Source organism: Oncorhynchus keta, chromosome 9 (assembly GCF_023373465.1).
Source record: "Oncorhynchus keta strain PuntledgeMale-10-30-2019 chromosome 9, Oket_V2, whole genome shotgun sequence".
NCBI lineage: Eukaryota > Metazoa > Chordata > Actinopteri > Salmoniformes > Salmonidae > Oncorhynchus > Oncorhynchus keta.
Genome location: NC_068429.1, coordinates 17,101,317 through 17,121,013, shown reverse-complemented (window position 1 = coordinate 17,121,013; position 19,697 = coordinate 17,101,317). Strand labels below are relative to the sequence as shown.

The following is a 19,697-nucleotide window of genomic DNA, read 5'->3' as shown; positions in this document are numbered from 1 at the left end:
TTAGACACAAGTATCATGAAACACATTCATCTGACTTTGAGACAATCTATTTTTTATTTTACCTAACTTACTTACCATTTTTTCCATGTGGATTTTTCCTTCACAGACTATGAAATGATGACCTCTTTCTAGATATTTGTTCACATGATTCATTTTGTGTACGGTTTCCTAGAAGTAAGGGATGGCTCAACTTACCCCACTCCCCTACCAATAAATGAGTTAATCTTTTTGTACTTTTCTGCAACCTAGACACTTCCACTGGACTAGACAACTGACCGTTTTGGTCGTGACACATTTTTTTCTCTTGAAAGAATGTACAAGTAAAAACAAATAACACACATTTACTGTGAAGTTTACAGTGTAATAAAATGCTCATCTGGAATAGTTCATTTATTATAACTTCAAACAAAAATAATCTCTACAAAAACTATTCAAATAATGTCATATTATATTGATACTTTTCTTTTTTTTCTCTTCTTTCAGACTGTTGATAAGTTTAAATTCTGTTTTACTCCTGAATACTGTGTGAAGATAAAATCTTGCTAAACTGTGGCGACTCATTCCTATAACAACCATTATAGTGACTAAAATCTTAATATTGATAACCCTCTGGATATTGTAATAATGATGTATAATCTCAGCGTCTGTCGGTGGGCACATAACATACAATAACAACTGAAGAAGATTAAATAAAAAAATGTCAAAGGTGAAAACAAGTCTAATTTTGAGTCGAAGATGTGAAACCTGGTCTACAGTATATTCTACATAGACCTCAGCAGCAGCCCAGCCCTCCCCAAGTCTAGCCAAACACACTCCCCGTCTGTCTGTCTGGAGCAGTAAGTGCAGGGTCTCGAAGAGGGGCACATTAACTCAATGTATTAAGACAAAGGAAATGTACTTGTGTTACATCAGCAATTCCTCCCTTTTCTTCATAGTGAACAGTAGTGATTTAAAGTGTTAAACGAACAGTTGTTTGCTTGTTTAATAATAATTATGCTTTTTGGTATGAAATCGAGATTCCTCCAGCTCAAGATTAAAGGGAGAGAGACGGGGGGTTTGGTTGTATGATTTTCCTCCACCTTCCTCTGTTCTCTCTGAAGTCATTCTCTTGTTTTACTCTCACACGTTCCCCGAGTGAGGTGTGTGTGTGGGTGGGTGTGTATTTGCAGACCTTTCCCAACCTAACCTACTCTAAGGATCCACACACACAACAGTTCCCCCTGTGTTTGAGGGGGCAGCAGGTGACTCAGTGTGCAGTTAAAGTGGCCAGAAGGTGGGGTAGCAGGACACAGAGCAGTAGGGGGGCGAGGAGGTGGGGGGTACAGGCCGTGTTGCAGGCCTTGTCCCCCTCGCAGCGTGACTGTTGGCACAGCACGCCCTTAAACTCTGGGGGACAGATACACTTCTGGTTCTGGGAGCACGTCCCTCCGTTCTGACATAGGAGCAGTTCTTCGTCACACACGTTGGCTGAGAGAGGGGGAGGGAGAAAGAGAGAGAGAAGCAGAAAGAGGTGTATGAAGTGATCGAGATGGTGAGGATGGAGGTAGGGAGAGAAGAGGATGAAAGCGAGAGAGGAGGTTGAGGAAGGTGATTGAAGGGATACAGGAAAGAGGGAGATATAGTGGCAAAACAACACGGTTCCATGAAAGATAAAAGGAGGATGGGGGAGTAAAGAGCAAAGAGAATAAAGAGAGGAGTAAAATAGGAGAGAGAGATCGGGGGAAGATGAGAAGAGGAGTAAAATAGGAGAGAGATTGGGGAAAGATGAGAAGAGGAGTAAAATAGGAGAGAGATTGGGGAAAGATGAGAAGAGGAGTAAAATAGGAGAGAGAGATCGGGGAAAGATGAGAAGAGTAAAATAGGAGAGAGAGATCGGGAAAGAGAGAAGAGATAGGAGAGGGAAAGATGAGAAGAGGAGTAAAATAGGAGAGAGAGATCGGGGGAAGATGAGAAGAGGAGTAAAATAGAGAGAGAGATCGGGGAAGATGAGAAGAGGAGTAAAATAGAGGGAAGATCGGGGAAGAGAAGAGGAGAAATAGAAGATCGGGGGAAGATGAGAGAGGAATAAAATAGGAGAGAGAGAGATCGGGGGAAGATGAGAAGAGGCGTATTGCCACAGAAATAACAAGATGGGGAAGAGAGATGAAGGGAGCAATGAAAGTATATCGATAGAGAGAGGGGGGGAAGAAATAAGAAAATATGAATTATCCTAGCCTCGAGCTCAGCAACGAATAACACCTGCCTTCTCTTTTCTGACATCTTTTTCCCTGTTCTTTTGGAGCAGGCACTTTCTCTGAATCAGAGTAGTGTCTCTATTTTGGTTCAGAAGTCTCTTATACATTTCTTAGTTGTCTGTAAATCATAGGCTGAATGAAAAAGCTGTAAACGGAGTGAGAAATAACATGCTGGTAGTTTTTATACTGTACAAGATATTTGGCCTAAAACACAGTGTGTGTTTACAAGAGAGAGTGTGTGTGTTTACAAGAGAGTGTGTGTGTTTACAAGAGAGAGTGTGTGTGTGTGTGTGTCACAGTGTGTGTGCATGCATCATGTGTGTGCATGTACGGGTGTGTGACGTAAAGACCTGTGAAGATTTGTAAGGCATGATGACAAAAGTATGCTCAAAGCTTTTATGTTCTGGAGCTCTCTGTGTATCATGCATATTTATGCCATGAAAACCTTTTTACTCTCTCACCTTCATCTAATATGGGATCCACTGTGCTCTACTGATTGACCCAATTGGCTAACTAACAACCTGCAGTAAGGAGGGATTCCAAAGCCAACCTCAGAGAGAAAAGGAGGCTGGGGCTGTATGGTTTTGAGACTGGCCCTATCAAATGGGATGTGATAGGGGGAAGGAGGGTTAAGGTGTTACACACGCAACCCCCCCCACATACATACACACACTATCTCCCCCCCACACACACATATCTACACCACACACACAGCCAAGTGCATATCTCCCCCTCCCCCTGTATACTCACAGTAACAGCCTTGTTTCCAGTAGTACCCAGGGAAACAGTCATCACACTTGGGCCCCGTAGCGCCGTCTTTACACTGGCAGAAGCCTGTTCCATTACACCGGTCATGGACAGAACCCATCTGGTTACAGTTACACTCTGGGGGATAGAGGAAGAGGGGGATAGAGGGAGAGAGGGGGATAGAAAAAGAGGGGTATAGGGGGAGAGGAATGGAGAAAGAGATGGAGGGAGGCAGGCATGTTAGAAAATATAATTATTTTTAAGTTCAGTTAATTTGGTGTATGTGTGCATGTGTAAAACTCAATGCCAGTCTCTGTGTGCCAGTAGCCTGGCAGGTGAGCTAATGGGGCCCTCATTTGTGCTGACTCCAAGGCCTGGACCTGCCCCCACTGTGACAGGGTTATCCTCCCGACTCTCCTTGTGCCCCCCTTCTACCCTCCTCCAGCTCTCCTCCTACCTTCTTCCCACCCTCCCACCTCTCACCTGCCTCCAGCCCCCCACCTGATCTCATTCCTGACAATCCAGATGGACTACATCAACAGAGAATCCTAGATCTACATTCAGCTCCACAGAGAATCCAGGAGGATTAATAGTCTGATCTACATTCAGCTCCACAGAGAATCCAGGAGGATTAATAGTCTGATCTACATTCAGCTCCAGAGAACAGAGAATCCAGGAGGATTAATAGTCTGATCTACATTCAGCTCCACAGAGAATCCAGGAGGATTAATAGTCTGATCTACATTCAGCTCCACAGAGAATCCAGGAGGATTAATAGTCTGATCTACATTCAGCTCCACAGAGAACAGGAGAGAATCCAGGAGGATTAATAGTCTGATCTACATTCAGCTCCACAGAGAATCCAGGAGGATTAATAGTCTGATCTACATTCAGCTCCAGAGAATCCAGGAGGATTAAGAGAGAATCCAGGAGGATTAATAGTCTGATCTACATTCAGCTCCACAGAGAATCCAGGAGGATTAATAGTCTGATCTCTCAGTCCAGAGAATCAGTGTTTTTAGCTCCACAGAGTCTATCTGTTTAGCAGGATTAATAGTCTTTTTCTCCACAGAGCAGGAGATTAATAGTTGTTTCCAGGAGATGTCTGATCTCATTCAGCTCCACAGAGAACAGGAGGTATTTCTGATCACATTCAGACAGAGAATCCTCTGATCTCAGTGAGATCAACTGTCTATCTGTTTCAGTTTTTTCTGGCAGTTTGTTGGAGATGCTGATCTCTAAACATTTCTGATCAATGCCTAATGATTATTCTGCATGATTATTCACACACACACACACACACACACACACACACACACACACATTGTGACTGACCGATGCAGACACCCTCGTCATCTAGTTCGGCAGACGCGTTTCTGAAGTAGCCCAGTCTGCAGTGCTGGCAGTTCTGTCCTCTGGTATTGTGCTTGCAGCTGACGCACGTCACGATGTTCAGGTAGTCTATGTAGCTGCAGCGGTTAGAGTGGCCGTAGCACTCACAGTCTGGGAACAGAGAGGATAGTTAGTGGTCGTAGCACTCACAGTCTGGGAACAGAGAGGATAGTTAGTGGCCGTACCACTCACAGTCTGGGAACAGAGAGGATAGTTAGTGGCCGTAGCACTCACAGTCTGGGAACAGAGAGGATAGTTAGTGCACTCACAGTCTGGGAACAGAGAGGATAGTTAGTGGTCACTCACAGTCTGGGAACAGAGAGGATAGTTAGTGGTCGTACCACTCACAGTCTGGGAACAGAGAGGATAGTTAGTGGTCGTAGCACTCACAGTCTGGGAACAGAGAGGATAGTTAGTGGTCGTACCACTCACAGTCTGGGAACAGAGAGGATAGTTAGTGTACCCACTCACAGTCTGGGAACAGAGAGGATAGTTAGTGGTCGTAGCACTCACAGTCTGGGAACAGAGAGGATAGTTAGTGGTCGTACCACTCACAGTCTGGGAACAGAGAGGATAGTTAGTGGGAGCACTCACAGTCTGGGAACAGAGAGGATAGTTAGTGGTCGTAGCACTCACAGTCTGGGAACACTCACAGTCTGGGAACAGAGAGGATAGTTAGTGGTCGTACCACTCAGTCTGGGAACAGAGAGGATAGTTAGTGGTCGTACCACTCACAGTCTGGGAACAGAGAGGATAGTTAGTGGTCGTACCACTCACAGTCTGGGAACAGAGAGGATAGTTAGTGGTCGTACCACTCACAGTCTGGGAACAGAGAGGATAGTTAGTGGTCGTACCACTCACAGTCTGGGAACAGAGAGGATAGTTAGTGGTCGTACCACTCACAGTCTGGGAACAGAGAGGATAGTTAGTGGTCGTACCACTCACAGTCTGGGAACAGAGAGGATAGTTAGTGGTCGTACCACTCACAGTCTGGGAACAGAGAGGAGGAGTGGTCGTACCACTCACAGTCTGGGAACAGAGAGGATAGTTAGTGGTCGTACCACTCACAGTCTGGGAACAGAGAGGATAGTTAGTGGTCGTACCACTCACCACTGGGAACAGACAGTCTGGGAACAGAGAGGATAATTAGTGGTCGTCACAGTCTGGGAACACTCACAGTCTGGGAACAGAGAGGATAGTTAGTGGTCGTACCACTCACAGTCTGGGAACAGAGAGGATCGTTAGTGGTCGTACCACTCACAGTCTGGGAACAGAGAGGATAGTTAGTGGTCGTACCACTCACAGTCTGGGAACAGAGAGGATCGTTAGTGGTCGTAGCACTCAGTCTGGGAACAGAGAGGAGAGTTGTGGTGATGAACAGTGGGACATAGGACAGATGTAGGTTCAGTACATGGCCAGACAGCAGGCCACAGAGACTGGGGGAATGAAGTTTCTAGTGTTTTCTGTATTGCATGTGTTCTAGCGTATTGGTTTGTATGCTGACTTCACAAAATGAATGTCCATATAAATGGACAGTATATTGTATTACATAATGAGCCATAGAGATGGTTGTATGGTGGAGACATGGCATACAGTAGGTGGGGAATGTTAGAGGATGGTTCGGACCAAAGAACGCTAGAGAATGATCCCATTGAGAAACGGTCTCTGGACCACCAGAATTGTTTGAAATCACATCCAGTCGTCACAGTAGCTTTAGGTGTATGAATGATTTGGGAACGCTGCAAATATCGTTTGTCCATCTGCGAGTCAAAAGGCATCCTCATCGATTCATTATCTTAGTGTCTGACTCACAACTTGTTAAAGACAGACTTCAGATAACTCCCCCCTCCCCCACCTCCCCAAGACAGGGGAACGCTGACAGGGCTTTATCAAGCTCTACTGACAGCAGTCTATACTGGTGTGTGTATTTCGGGGGGAGGTTGTGTGTGTGTTGTCCTGTGTGTTTGCCTGTTTGTGTTATGCCTGTGTGTATATTTGTGCTTTTTTTGTGTGTGTTTTGTGCAGACATGCACACGTGTGTGTGTGTGTGTGTGTGTGTGTGTGTGCTGGTTGTGTGTTTGTGTGTGTGTCCTGGTCGTGTGTTTGTGTTGTGGTCAGGGATTTGTTTGTGTTTTAATGCAGGGAAGATTAGAGGCCTGGTGTAAGAAGATCCTCATTCCTGACACAACTTCTACCTCCCATTATACAGTAGGTCTTCATCTATTCTCTATCGATCTGATGCTTATATAGTGTCTTAACTGCATCCCAAATGGCACCCTATTCCCTTTGTAGTGGACTACTTTTGACCAGGGCCCATAGGACTGTGGTCAAAAGTAGTGCACTATGTAGGGTATAGGGTGCCATTTGGAACAGAAGCTATACCTGCTTGTACATATGATACTGTCTGTTCTACACTCCTCAATCTGTGCAGTCCACAGGGTGACTTCCTTCAACTAAGATGAATTTAATATGGTAAACCAGGAAGCTAAAAACCCATATGTCATAATCACCTGGTTTTATTAATGTATTTACAGACCAAATCTCAATGTAGCGCGTCCCCAACCAAAGTGTGTGTGTGTGTGTGTGTGTGTGTGTGTGTGTGTGTGTGTGTGTGTGTGTGTGTGTGTGTGTGTGTGTGTGTGTGTGTGTGTGTGTGTGTGTGTGTGAGTGAATCCTTCCTGTGATATTCTTGGCTGAGGTTTGTACATAATTAAGCTTTTATTAAGCTTCAGAAGTCGGCTACAACGTGTGTGTGTGCGCTACGAGGCATCGCTGTCCTCTAAAGAGGAGTTTACCAAGCATGTTTATGCAAATACACATTTAAATGCACATTAAAAAGTCTAAGTTTAGCTGTTTAATCAGCCATCAAATTATTATTTTATTATTGTTTGGTTGATGATGCCGCTGAAATATTTCTGGGCTGTTTTGAGAGGAGAGAACCGCCGGTGAGAAGAGAGTCACATAAAATACACACATAAAATGCTTCTCTCAGCTATAAAACAAAGGTTAGGGGAGAAACGTTACACGGTAATTATGTATAACTGCCCAATTACTCCACAGACGGCAGAGAGAGAGAGCACCGGGACATAGTTCCACAGACGGCAGAGAGAGAGAGCACCGGGACATAGTTCCACAGACGGCAGAGAGAGAGAGCACCGGGACATAGTTCCACAGACTGCAGAGAGAGAGAGCACCGGGACATAGTTCCACAGACGGCAGAGAGAGAGAGAGCACCGGGACATAGTTCCACAGACGGCAGAGAGAGAGAGCACCGGGACATAGTTCCACAGACTGCAGAGAGAGAGAGCACCGGGACATAGTTCCACAGACGGCAGAGAGAGAGAGAGAGAGAGCACCGGGACATAGTTCCACAGACGGCAGAGAGAGAGAGAGCACCGGGACATAGTTCCACAGACGGCAGAGAGAGAGAGCACCGGGACATAGTTCCACAGACGGCAGAGAGAGAGAGAGCACCGGGACATAGTTCCACAGACGGCAGAGAGAGAGAGCACCGGGACATAGTTCCACAGATGGCAGAGAGAGAGAGCACGGGACATAGTTCCACAGACGGCAGAGAGAGAGAGCACCGGGACATAGTTCCACAGATGGCAGAGAGAGAGAGCACCGGGACATAGTTCCACAGATGGCAGAGAGAGAGAGCACCGGGACATAGTTCCACAGACGGCACAGACATTGTTCCACAGACGGCAGAGAGAGAGAGAGCACCGGGACATAGTTCCACAGACGGCAGAGAGAGAGAGCACCGGGACATAGTTCCACAGACGGCAGAGAGAGAGAGAGCACCGGGACATAGTTCCACAGATGGCAGAGAGAGAGAGCACTGGGACATAGTTCCACAGACGGCAGAGAGAGAGAGCACGGGTCATAGTTCCACAGACGGCAGAGAGAGAGAGCACCGGGACATAGTTCCACAGACAGCAGAGAGAGAGAGAGCACCGGGACATAGTTCCACAGACGGCAGAGAGAGAGAGAGCACCGGGACATAGTTCCACAGACAGAGAGAGCACCGGGACATAGTTCCACAGACGGCAGAGAGAGCACCGGGACATAGTTCCACAGACGGCAGAGAGAGAGAAGCACCGGGACATAGTTCCACAGACGGCAGAGAGAGAGAGAGCACCGGGACATAGTTCCACAGACGGCAGAGAGAGAGAGAGCACCGGGACATAGTTCCACAGACGGCAGAGAGAGAGAGAGCACCGGGACATAGTTCCACAGACGGCAGAGAGAGAGCACCGGGACATAGTTCCACAGACGGCAGAGAGAGAGCACCGGGACATAGTTCCACAGACGGCAGAGAGAGCACCGGGACATAGTTCCACAGACGGCAGAGAGAGAGAGAGCACCGGGACATAGTTCCACACGGCAGAGAGAGAGAGAGCACGGACATAGTTCCACAGACGGCAGAGAGAGAGAGCACCGGGACATAGTTCCACAGACGGCAGAGAGAGAGAGAGAGAGAGCACCGGGACATAGTTCCACAGACGGCAGAGAGAGAGCACCGGGACATAGTTCCACAGACGGCAGAGAGAGAGAGCACCGGGACATAGTTCCACAAATATATGCAAAGTCAAGATGGGACTTTATTTATGGAAGGCTGTAAAAGAAAATAGTAACAAGGGAGATACTGTTATTTTGTAGGTTTTGTAGGCCTATATTCCTGGACAGTTGTTAAATCTGGGGGACGAAATGATATCTGACACAAGAGAGGTGTTGGACAGGGAGCTAATTGACCTGTTTTAACGGTGAATAGTGATAGCAATGACAAGATAGTGACAGTAACTCTTGATGCTTACCTTGTGAGCCAAACAATACCAACATGATAAGAAATGACACAGTCAGAGAAGGAAGAACTGAAACATGAAGAGAGATGGAATCTTTCCACAGTTTGACAGAAATCTGGTCATTCAGACAGAGACCATTTCCAAAAACTGTTTTTTCTTCGATACTACTCTACTACTGACTCCATGCTACTCAACTAACTCTACTGACTCAATGCTATTCAACTAACTCTACTGACTCAATGCTATTCAACTAGCTCTACTGACTCAATGCTATTCAACTAGCTCTACTGACTCAATGCTATTCAACTAACTCTACTGACTCAATGCTATTCAACTAGCTCTACTGACTCAATGCTATTCAACTAGCTCTACTGACTCAATGCTATTCAACTAGCTCTACTGACTCAATGCTATTCAACTAGCTCTACTGACTCAATGCTATTCAACTAGCTCTACTGACTCAATGCTATTCAACTAGCTCTACTGACTCAATGCTACTCAACTAACTCAAAACCACTCTACTGACTCAATAACACTCTACTAACTCTTCACTAGCACCACTGATGGTAAGCCTACAAAACAGGATTCCATGGCGCTCCAGTGTCCTGTAAGCATCCTCAGTCACTCTCCTGCTAGCTATTCTTGTTCAGTGTCTTACCTTTGAAATCATCGTATATGATCCCATACAACTGTCTGGCCTCAGGCTCTCCTCCTGAGATCAAGAGCTTGAGAATCCCTTTAGGAGATGAACGAATCTTTGTTTTAGATGGGTTTCCTGGATCCAACCTGAGTCAATCTACACACAATACCCCATAATGACAAAGCGAAAAAAGGTTTTTGCAAATTTGTTAAATATAAAACAGATGTACCTTATTTACATAAATATTTAAGTATTAAGTCCCTTTGCTATGAGACTCGAAATTGAGCTCTAGTGCATCCTGTTTCTGTTCATCATCATTGAGATGTTTCTACATCTTGATTGGGGTCCACCTGTGGTAAATTCAATTGATTGGACATTATTTGGAAACGATCACCCCAGTCTATATAAGATCCCACAGTTGACAGTGCATGTCAGAGAAACAACCAAGCCATGAGGTCGAAGGAATTGACCGTAGAGCTCCGAGACAGGATTGCGTCGAGGCACAGATCTGGGAAAAGGTGACAAAAAATGTCTGCAGCATTGAAGGTCCCCATGAACAGTGGCCTCCATCATTCCTAAATGGAAGACGTTTGGAACCACCAAGACCCTTCCTAGAGCTGGCCGCCCGGCCAAACAGAGAAGGGCCTTGGTCAGGGAGGTAACCAAGAACCCAATGGTCACTCTGACAAAGCTCCAGAGTTTCTCTGTGGAGATGGGAGAACCTTCCAGAAGGACAACCATCCACCAATCAGGCCTTTTATGGTAGAGTAGCCACTCCTCAGTAAAAGGCACATGAAGGTTCACCTTCCAACAGACCAGCGACCCTAAACGCACAGCCAAGACAACGCAGGAGTGGCTTCGGTACAAGTCTCTGAATGTCTCTGAATTGAGTGGCCCAGTAGTGGCTTCGGGATCTGAATGTCTCTGAATTGAGTGGCCAGAACCCGGACTTGAACTCGATCGAACATCTCTGGAGAGACCTGAAAATAGCTGTGCAGCGACACTCCTTGAAAGGATCTGCAGAGAAGAACGGAAGAAACTCCCCAAATACAGGTGTGCCAAGCTTGTAGCATCATACCCAAGAAGACTCAAGGCTGTAATCACAGCCCAAGGTGCTTCAAAAAAGTACTGATTTAAAAATCTGTTTTTTCTTTGTAATTAGGGGGTATTGTGTTAGATTGATGAGGGGAAAAAACAATTGAATCCATTTTAGAATAAGGCTGTAACGTAACAAAATGTGGAAAAAGTGAAGGGGTCTGAATCCTTTCCAAATGCATTGTATGGAGAGGTAGGTCCATACAGATATACATCTAGAAAGGGTGATGTTATGGCGCAGAGCCCCAATGTCCTGCAATGGAACAGTTTGTCAGACATCTTGCTTGAGGGCAGTTCTAAACCAGCTAGTTTCATCTTTATGGGTTGGTCATCACCTAGTTATACAGTATTAAGGATATGGCTTGGGAGAGGTGGAGTCTACCGGATCCTAGCCTACATGGTATGTACACTACACACTAGCCAATGTACAGTACTTGAGTTCTACCTTTCTTTTTTGAAAACTCTCCCTCCTCTTCACTCTCTTCCTCCTCCCACTTTTTCTTCTTCTTCTCCTCTCTCCCAGGGGGCTCTAAGGTCTCCTGACCCCAGATTTCCCATTCAGGGGGTTTGGGAACTTCCTCTGGATCACCACAGAGGAAGAGTGAGAGATCTGAAATCTATTGCTCTACAGGTTGATTAGTGTTGTCTGACTGTTCCCAGTAGCTCCAACTTCGACAGGCTTCGACTGATCAACAGCTTTACACATTGACTGGTCATGTCTGAAGGAGAATCTACTGTACTCCAACTTGTATTTGCTTTTGAACTATACACATCTATGCACTGGTCTATACCAACTCATACATTCACTAGCACTACACACTAGCTCCATACATGTACAACTCATCTAGGGAAGATACCTTCAGGGTTGCTTTCTGTGTCCTCCTCTTTCCCCTCTTGCTCTCCTTCTTTCTCAGAAGGTTTTCCCATCTCCTCTACTTCAGGAGTAGGAGAGACTGTGAGCACTAACATGTCACATCATTCGTTTTGTTTGTTCATTAGTGTTTTTGTTTGTTCCTTCGTTCATTCTCTTTTCATTCATTCATCTATTCATCCATCCATTATACTATTGTACCTACGATTGTACTAGTCCAGTCTAGTTCATAGCAACACAATGAGTTCTAAAACGACTAACTAATGAAGTCCATTGAAATCCTACACAATGACAGATACCTTCTGCCTCAATCTCCTTCTCTTTCTCCACCACTGCTTCCCTTTCTCTCAGTCCCTCAGAGGGCCACTCTCTCTCTCCAGGGCCCTCTTCCTCAGGTTGGGGGGGAACTGTGAATGTCAGAAAGGGTCCAAAAAACAGACGCATCACAATTTGCACATCACAGACGCATCACAATCCCCCCATATGAGCTAGAATCTACAGGTCACGCTAGAAAGAGAATATTGTTTTTCCCACTTTCTCAAATGATTTCACACAGCTAGAAAGCTATAACCTTTATATCTCTCCTTCTCTGTTGTCTTCTCGTTCTTTTCCTCCATCCGCTCCACTTTCCTAGAGGGCTTCTCGCTTTTCCCAGAGTCCTCTGCTTCAGGTTTTGGAGAGGCTGTGTGCGAGTACCGGTGAAACATGAATACTCTCAGAATGTATTTTTTTTACCATCAGGGTGGGACAGAGGGGACATTTTCTTTGTACTGCACATCATATGGCTACTTCATCATAGTCACGGCTCAATTAACTAATGGCATGCTAATATGAACCATGACAATAGCAGGCTCTTGACAGACCTCATCTATCATCGATTTTCTTTTCTTTACCTGCAAGTTGGTGAGTAATGTGTATTACTCTGTCTGTTCACAACATCATGGCAACAAGTAGTCTTCTACACGTGAATGTTCCATTATGCTCTAAATTCAATGCACAACGATAAGGCCTGTACCTTTTTCCAATCTTTCTCCTCCACTCCCTCTTTCTCCTCCACTCCCTCTTCTCCTCCACTCCCTCTTTCTCCTCCACTCCCTCTTTCTCCTCCACTCCCTCTTTCTCCTCCACTCCCTCTTTCTCCCCCACTCCCTCTTTCTCCCCCACTCCCTCTTTCTCCCCCACTCCCTCTTTCTCCCCCACTCCCTCTTTCTCCCCCACTCCCTCTTTCTCCCCCACTCCCTCTTTCTCCTCCACTCCCTCTTTCTCCTCCACTCCCTCTTTCTCCTCCACTCCCTCTTTCTCCTCCACTCCCTCTTTCTCCCCCACTCCCTCTTTCTCCTCCACTCCCTCTTTCTCCTCCACTCCCTCTTTCTCCTCCACTCCCTCTTTCTCCTCCACTCCCTCTTTCTCCCCCACTCCCTCTTTCTCCCCCACTCCCTCTTTCTCCCCCACTCCCTCTTTCTCCCCCACTCCCTCTTTCTCCCCCACTCCCTCTTTCTCCCCCACTCCCTCTTTCTCCCCACTCCCTCTTTCTCCCCCACTCCCTCTTTCTCCCCCACTCCCTCTTTCTCCTCCACTCCCTCTTTCTCCTCCACTCCCTCTTTCTCCTCCACTCCCTCTTTCTCCTCCACTCCCTCTTTCTCCTCCACTCCCTCTTTCTCCTCCACTCCCTCTTTCTCCCCCACTCCCTCTTTCTCCTCCACTCTCTCTTTCTCCTCCACCACTCCCTCTTTCTCCTCTACGCTCCCTCTTTCTCCTCTACGCCCTCTTTCTCCCCCACTCCCTCTTTCTCCCCCACTCCCTCTTTCTCCCCCACTCCCTCTTTCTCCCCCACTCCCTCTTTCTCCCCCACTCCCTCTTTCTCCCCCACTCCCTCTTTCTCCCCCACTCCCTCTTTCTCCCCACTCCCTCTTTCTCCTCCACTCCCTCTTTCTCCTCCACTCCCTCTTCTCCCCACTCCCTCTTCTCCCCACCCTCTTTCTCCTCCACTCTCTCTTTCTCCTCCACCACTCCCTCTTTCTCCTCTACGCTCCCTTTCTCCTCTACGCCCTCTTTCTCCCCACTCCCTCTTTCTCCCCCACTCCCTCTTTCCTCCCCACTCCCTCTTTCTCCCCCCCTCCCTCTTTCTCCCCACTCCCTCTTTCTCCCCACTCCCTCTTTCTCCCCCACTCCCTCTTTCTCCCCACTCCCTCTTTCTCCCCCACTCCCTCTTTCTCCCCCACTCCCTCTTTCTCCCCCACTCCCTCTTTCTCCTCCACTCCCTCTTTCTCCTCCACTCCCTCTTTCTCCTCCACTCCCTCTTTCTCCTCCACTCCCTCTTTCTCCTCCACTCCCTCTTTCTCCTCCACTCCCTCTTTCTCCTCCACTCTCTCTTTCTCCTCCACCGCTCCCTCTTTCTCCTCTTTCTCCTCTACGCTCCCTTTCTCCTCTACGCTCCCTTTCTCCTCTACGCCCTCTTTCTCCTCTACGCCCTCTTTCTCCTCTACGCCCTCTTTCTCCTCTACGCCCTCTTTCTCCTCTACGCCCTCTTTCTCCTCTACGCCCTCTTTCTCCTCTACGCCCTCTTTCTCCTCTACGCCCTCTTTCTCCTCCACGCCCTCTTTCTCCTCCACGGCCTCTTTCTCCTCCACGCCCTCTTTCTCCTCCACTCCCTCTTTCTCCTCCACCACTCCCTCTTTCTCCTCCACTCCCTCTTTCTCCTCCATGCCCTCTTTCTCTAGTTCTGTCTTAGATGGAGTTTTGCTCTTCGCATTGTCCTGAAGGTGACTGTGAACATTGAGCGATGTAGTCTTTTACAGTCCGATATGCATGTCTCTCTACACAACGCAAAGTACCACAGAACTACAGTACCCACATACTAGAACTACTACACATACTACTGAGGCTACAATACACAAGTTATACCTTTTTCAGTCTCTTTCTCCTTCACCTCTCCTTCCTCCCCCTCTTCTTCAAAGGGAATCTCAGTCTTTCCTGCATCTCCTGCCTCTTCACTATTAGCAGCTGAACAAAAAGCATTGCAACCTCCAAAAGGAGGATGTGCAAATGGATCATTATTGCAAACAGCCAGAAAGTTTCAAAGAGCTCTCTAACAAGTACCTCTAAACAAGGAATTACTAATCAGCCAAGGGAAGTTGGGGAAAGAGTTGTACATGGGAAACGTTCTCCTTTACTTTACATTTACTTTACATTTACATTTAAGATTTAAGATGACCAGGCTACATTTGAGATGACCGGGCTACATTTGAGATGACCGGGCTACATTTGAGATGACCAGGCTACATTTGAGATGACCAGGCTACATTTGAGATGACCAGGCTACATTTGAGATGACCGGGCTACATTTGAGATGACCGGGCTACATTTGAGATGACCGGGCTACATTTGAGATGACCGGGCTACATTTAAGATGACCGGGCTACATTTAAGATGACCGGGCTACATTTAAGATGACCGGGCTACATTTAAGATGACCGGGCTACATTTAAGATGACTGGGCTACATTTAAGATGACTGGGCTACATTTGAGATGACTGGGCTACATTTGAGATGACTGGGCTACATTTGAGATGACTGGGCTACATTTGAGATGACCGGGCTACATTTGAGATGACCGGGCTACATTTGAGATGACCGGGCTACATTTGAGATGACCGGGCTACATTTGAGATGACTGGGCTACATTTGAGATGACTGGGCTACATTTGAGATGACTGGGCTACATTTGAGATGACTGGGCTACATTTGAGATGACTGGGCTACATTTGAGATGACCAAGCTACATTTGAGATGACCAAGCTACATTTGAGATGACCAAGCTACATTTGAGATGACTGGGCTACATTTGAGATGACTGGGCTACATTTGAGATGACTGGGCTACATTTGAGATGACCAAGCTACATTTGAGATGGCCAGGCTATTGACCATTCAATGACAAGGTATTGCTTCTGCAGCACTCCCCCTACTGGGTGTATGGGTTCCATAAAATCTATTCTGCATAATCCTTCTGTTTCTTTGCATGGATCCAAGGGATCCAGAAGTATTCTCTATCAACAGGGGCGTGGTGTGACAGCCTACCATAGAGATAGTAGAGATCTATACAATGTTTTTTCTTTGGCAGAGACATACAAGAGCCCTCTATTCCTCTCGAAGGAGCTTACCCTGTGAGCTAGTGTGTAGCTAACACAGTCCCTGCGGATTCCCCCAAGCCAGTGCCCCCTCCACACCGACTGATCCCAGTACAGACTGTGCTGCTGAGCCCCATTGGGAGGGAACGCTGGCAGCAGTTCCCAACCCCCCCAGCCATCATGTTTCATCAACGTGACCCTCCCACCACCATTCATGTCTGACTCTCGCCCCTCTGACCCATTTTCAGAATAAGTAGATAGCTGATACCCCCTCACATATGCACTCACATACACAGGGAAGCTGCATTTTCCTGTACACACAATGCGCGCACACACCAACACATCCTCTGTATGGGGTACACACCAACACATCCTCTGTATGGGGTACACACCATCACATCCTCTGTATGGGGTACACACCAACACATCCTCTGTATGGGGTACACACCAACACATCCTCTGTATGGGGTACACACCAACACATCCTCTGTATGGGGTACACACCATCACATCCTCTGTATGGGGTACACACCAACACATCCTCTGTATGGGGTACACACCAACACATCCTCTGTATGGGGTACACACCAACACATCCTCTGTATGGGGTACACACCAACACATCCTCTGTATGGGCCGCACACCAACACATCCTCTGTATGGGCCGCACACCAACACATCCTCTGTATGGGCCGCACACCAACACATCCTCTGTATGGGCCGCACACCAACACATCCTCTGTATGGGGTACACACCAACACATCCTCTGTATGGGGTACACACCAACACATCCTCTGTATGGGGTACACACCAACACATCCTCTGTATGGGGTACACACCAACACATCCTCTGTATGGGGTACACACCAACACATCCTCTGTATGGGCCGCACACCAACACATCCTCTGTATGGGGTACACACCAACACATCCTCTGTATGGGGTACACACCAACACATCCTCTGTATGGGGTACACACCAACACATCCTCTGTATGGGCCGAACACCAACACATCCTCTGTATGGCGTACACACCAACACATCCTCTGTATGGGGTACACACCAACACATTCTCTGTATGGGGTACACACCAACACATTCTCTGTATGGGCCGAACACCAACACATCCTCTGTATGGGGTACACACCAACACATCCTCTGTATGGGGTACACACCAACACATTCTCTGTATGGGGTACACACCAACACATCCTCTGTATGGGGTACACACCAACACATCCTCTGTATGGGGTACACACCAACACATCCTCTGTATGGGGTACACACCAACACATCCTCTGTATGGGGTACACACCAACACATCCTCTGTATGGGGTACACACCAACACATTCTCTGTGTGGGGTACACACCAACACATCCTCTGTGTGGGGTACACACCAACACATCCTCTGTATGGGCCGAACACCGACACATCCTCTGTTTGGGGTACACACCAACACATTCTCTGTATGGGGTACACACCAACACATCCTCTGTATGGGGTACACACCAACACATCCTCTGTATGGGGTACACACCAACACATCCTCTGTATGGGGTACACACCAACACATCCTCTGTATGGGCCGCACACCAACACATCCTCTGTTTGGGGTACACACCAACGCATTCTCTGTATGGGGTACACACCAACACATCCTCTGTATGGGGTACACACCAACACATCCTCTGTATGGGGTACACACCAACACATCCTCTGTATGGGGTACACACCAACACATTCTCTGTATGGGGTACACACCAACACATCCTCTGTATGGGGTACACACCAACACATCCTCTGTATGGGGTACACACCAACACATCCTCTGTATGGGGTACACACCAACACATCCTCTGTATGGGGTACACACCAACACATCCTCTGTATGGGGTACACACCAACACATCCTCTGTATGGGCCGCACACCAACACATCCTCTGTATGGGCCGCACACCATCACATCCTCTGTATGGGGTACACACCAACACATCCTCTGTATGGGGTACACACCAACACATCCTCTGTATGGGGTACACACCAACACATTCTCTGTATGGGGTACACACCAACACATCCTCTGTATGGGCCGAACACCAACACATCCTCTGTATGGGGTACACACCAACACATTCTCTGTATGGGGTACACACCAACACATCCTCTGTATGGGCCGAACACCAACACATCCTCTGTTTGGGGTACACACCAACACATTCTCTGTATGGGGTACACACCAACACATCCTCTGTATGGGGTACACACCAACACATCCTCTGTATGGGGTACACACCAACACATCCTCTGTATGGGGTACACACCAACACATCCTCTGTATGGGCCGCACACCAACACATCCTCTGTATGGGGTACACACCAACACATCCTCTGTATGGGCCGAACACCGACACATCCTCTGTTTGGGGTACACACCAACACATTCTCTGTATGGGGTACACACCAACACATCCTCTGTATGGGCCGAACACCAACACATCCTCTGTATGGGGTACACACCAACACATTCTCTGTATGGGGTACACACCAACACATCCTCTGTATGGGCCGAACACCAACACATCCTCTGTTTGGGGTACACACCAACACATCCTCTGTATGGGGTACACACCAACACATCCTCTGTATGGGGTACACACCAACACATCCTCTGTATGGGCCGCACACCAACACATCCTCTGTATGGGGTACACACCAACGCATCCTCTGTTTGGGGTACACACCAACGCATTCTCTGTATGGGGTACACACCAACACATCCTCTGTATGGGGTACACACCAACACATCCTCTGTATGGGGTACACACCAACACATCCTCTGTATGGGGTACACACCAACACATTCTCTGTATGGGGTACACACCAACACATCCTCTGTATGGGGTACACACCAACACATCCTCTGTATGGGGTACACACCAACACATCCTCTGTATGGGGTACACACCAACACATCCTCTGTATGGGGTACACACCAACACATCCTCTGTATGGGCCGCACACCAACACATCCTCTGTATGGGCCGCACAACATCACATCCTCTGTATGGGCCGCACACCAACACATCCTCTGTATGGGGTACACACCAACACATCCTCTGTATGGGGTACACACCAACACATTCTCTGTATGGGGTACACACCAACACATCCTCTGTATGGGCCGAACACCAACACATCCTCTGTATGGGGTACACACCAACACATTCTCTGTATGGGGTACACACCAACACATCCTCTGTATGGGCCGAACACCAACACATCCTCTGTATGGGGTACACATCAACACATCCTCTGTATGGGGTACACACCAACACATCCTCTGTATGGGGTACACACCAACACATCCTCTGTATGGGGTACACACCAACACATCCTCTGTGTGGGGTACACACCAACACATTCTCTGTGTGGGGTACACACCAACACATCCTCTGTATGGGGTACACACCAACACATCCTCTGTATGGGGTACACACCAACACATCCTCTGTATGGGCCGCACACCAACACATCCTCTGTATGGGGTACACACCAACACATCCTCTGTTTGGGGTACACACCAATGCATTCTCTGTATGGGGTACACACCAAAACATCCTCTGTATGGGGTACACACCAACACATCCTCTGTATGGGGTACACACCAACACATCCTCTGTATGGGGTACACACCAACACATCCTCTGTATGGGGTACACACCAACACATCCTCTCTCTATGGGGTACACACCAACACATCCTCTGTATGGGGTACACACCA

At 47.5% G+C, this 19,697-nt stretch overlaps 1 protein-coding gene across 6 annotated transcripts in view; it reads right to left on the bottom strand.

The window, feature by feature from the left end:
- Nucleotides 1–377: 377 nt before the first annotated feature.
- The window catches only part of ntng2b (netrin g2b), a 199,409-nt gene continuing 180,089 nt past the window's right edge, over nucleotides 378–19,697 (bottom strand). For all 6 annotated transcript variants that reach the window (XM_052525382.1, XM_052525385.1, XM_052525386.1 and 3 more), the window contains 3 exons: nucleotides 4,317–4,484; nucleotides 2,985–3,119; nucleotides 378–1,467 (listed from right to left, as the gene is read on the bottom strand). In XM_052525382.1, coding sequence (XP_052381342.1) covers nucleotides 1,247–1,467; nucleotides 2,985–3,119; nucleotides 4,317–4,484 — 524 coding nt within the window. In that variant the 3' untranslated portion in view covers nucleotides 378–1,246. The remainder of the gene's footprint in view (nucleotides 1,468–2,984; nucleotides 3,120–4,316; nucleotides 4,485–19,697) is intronic.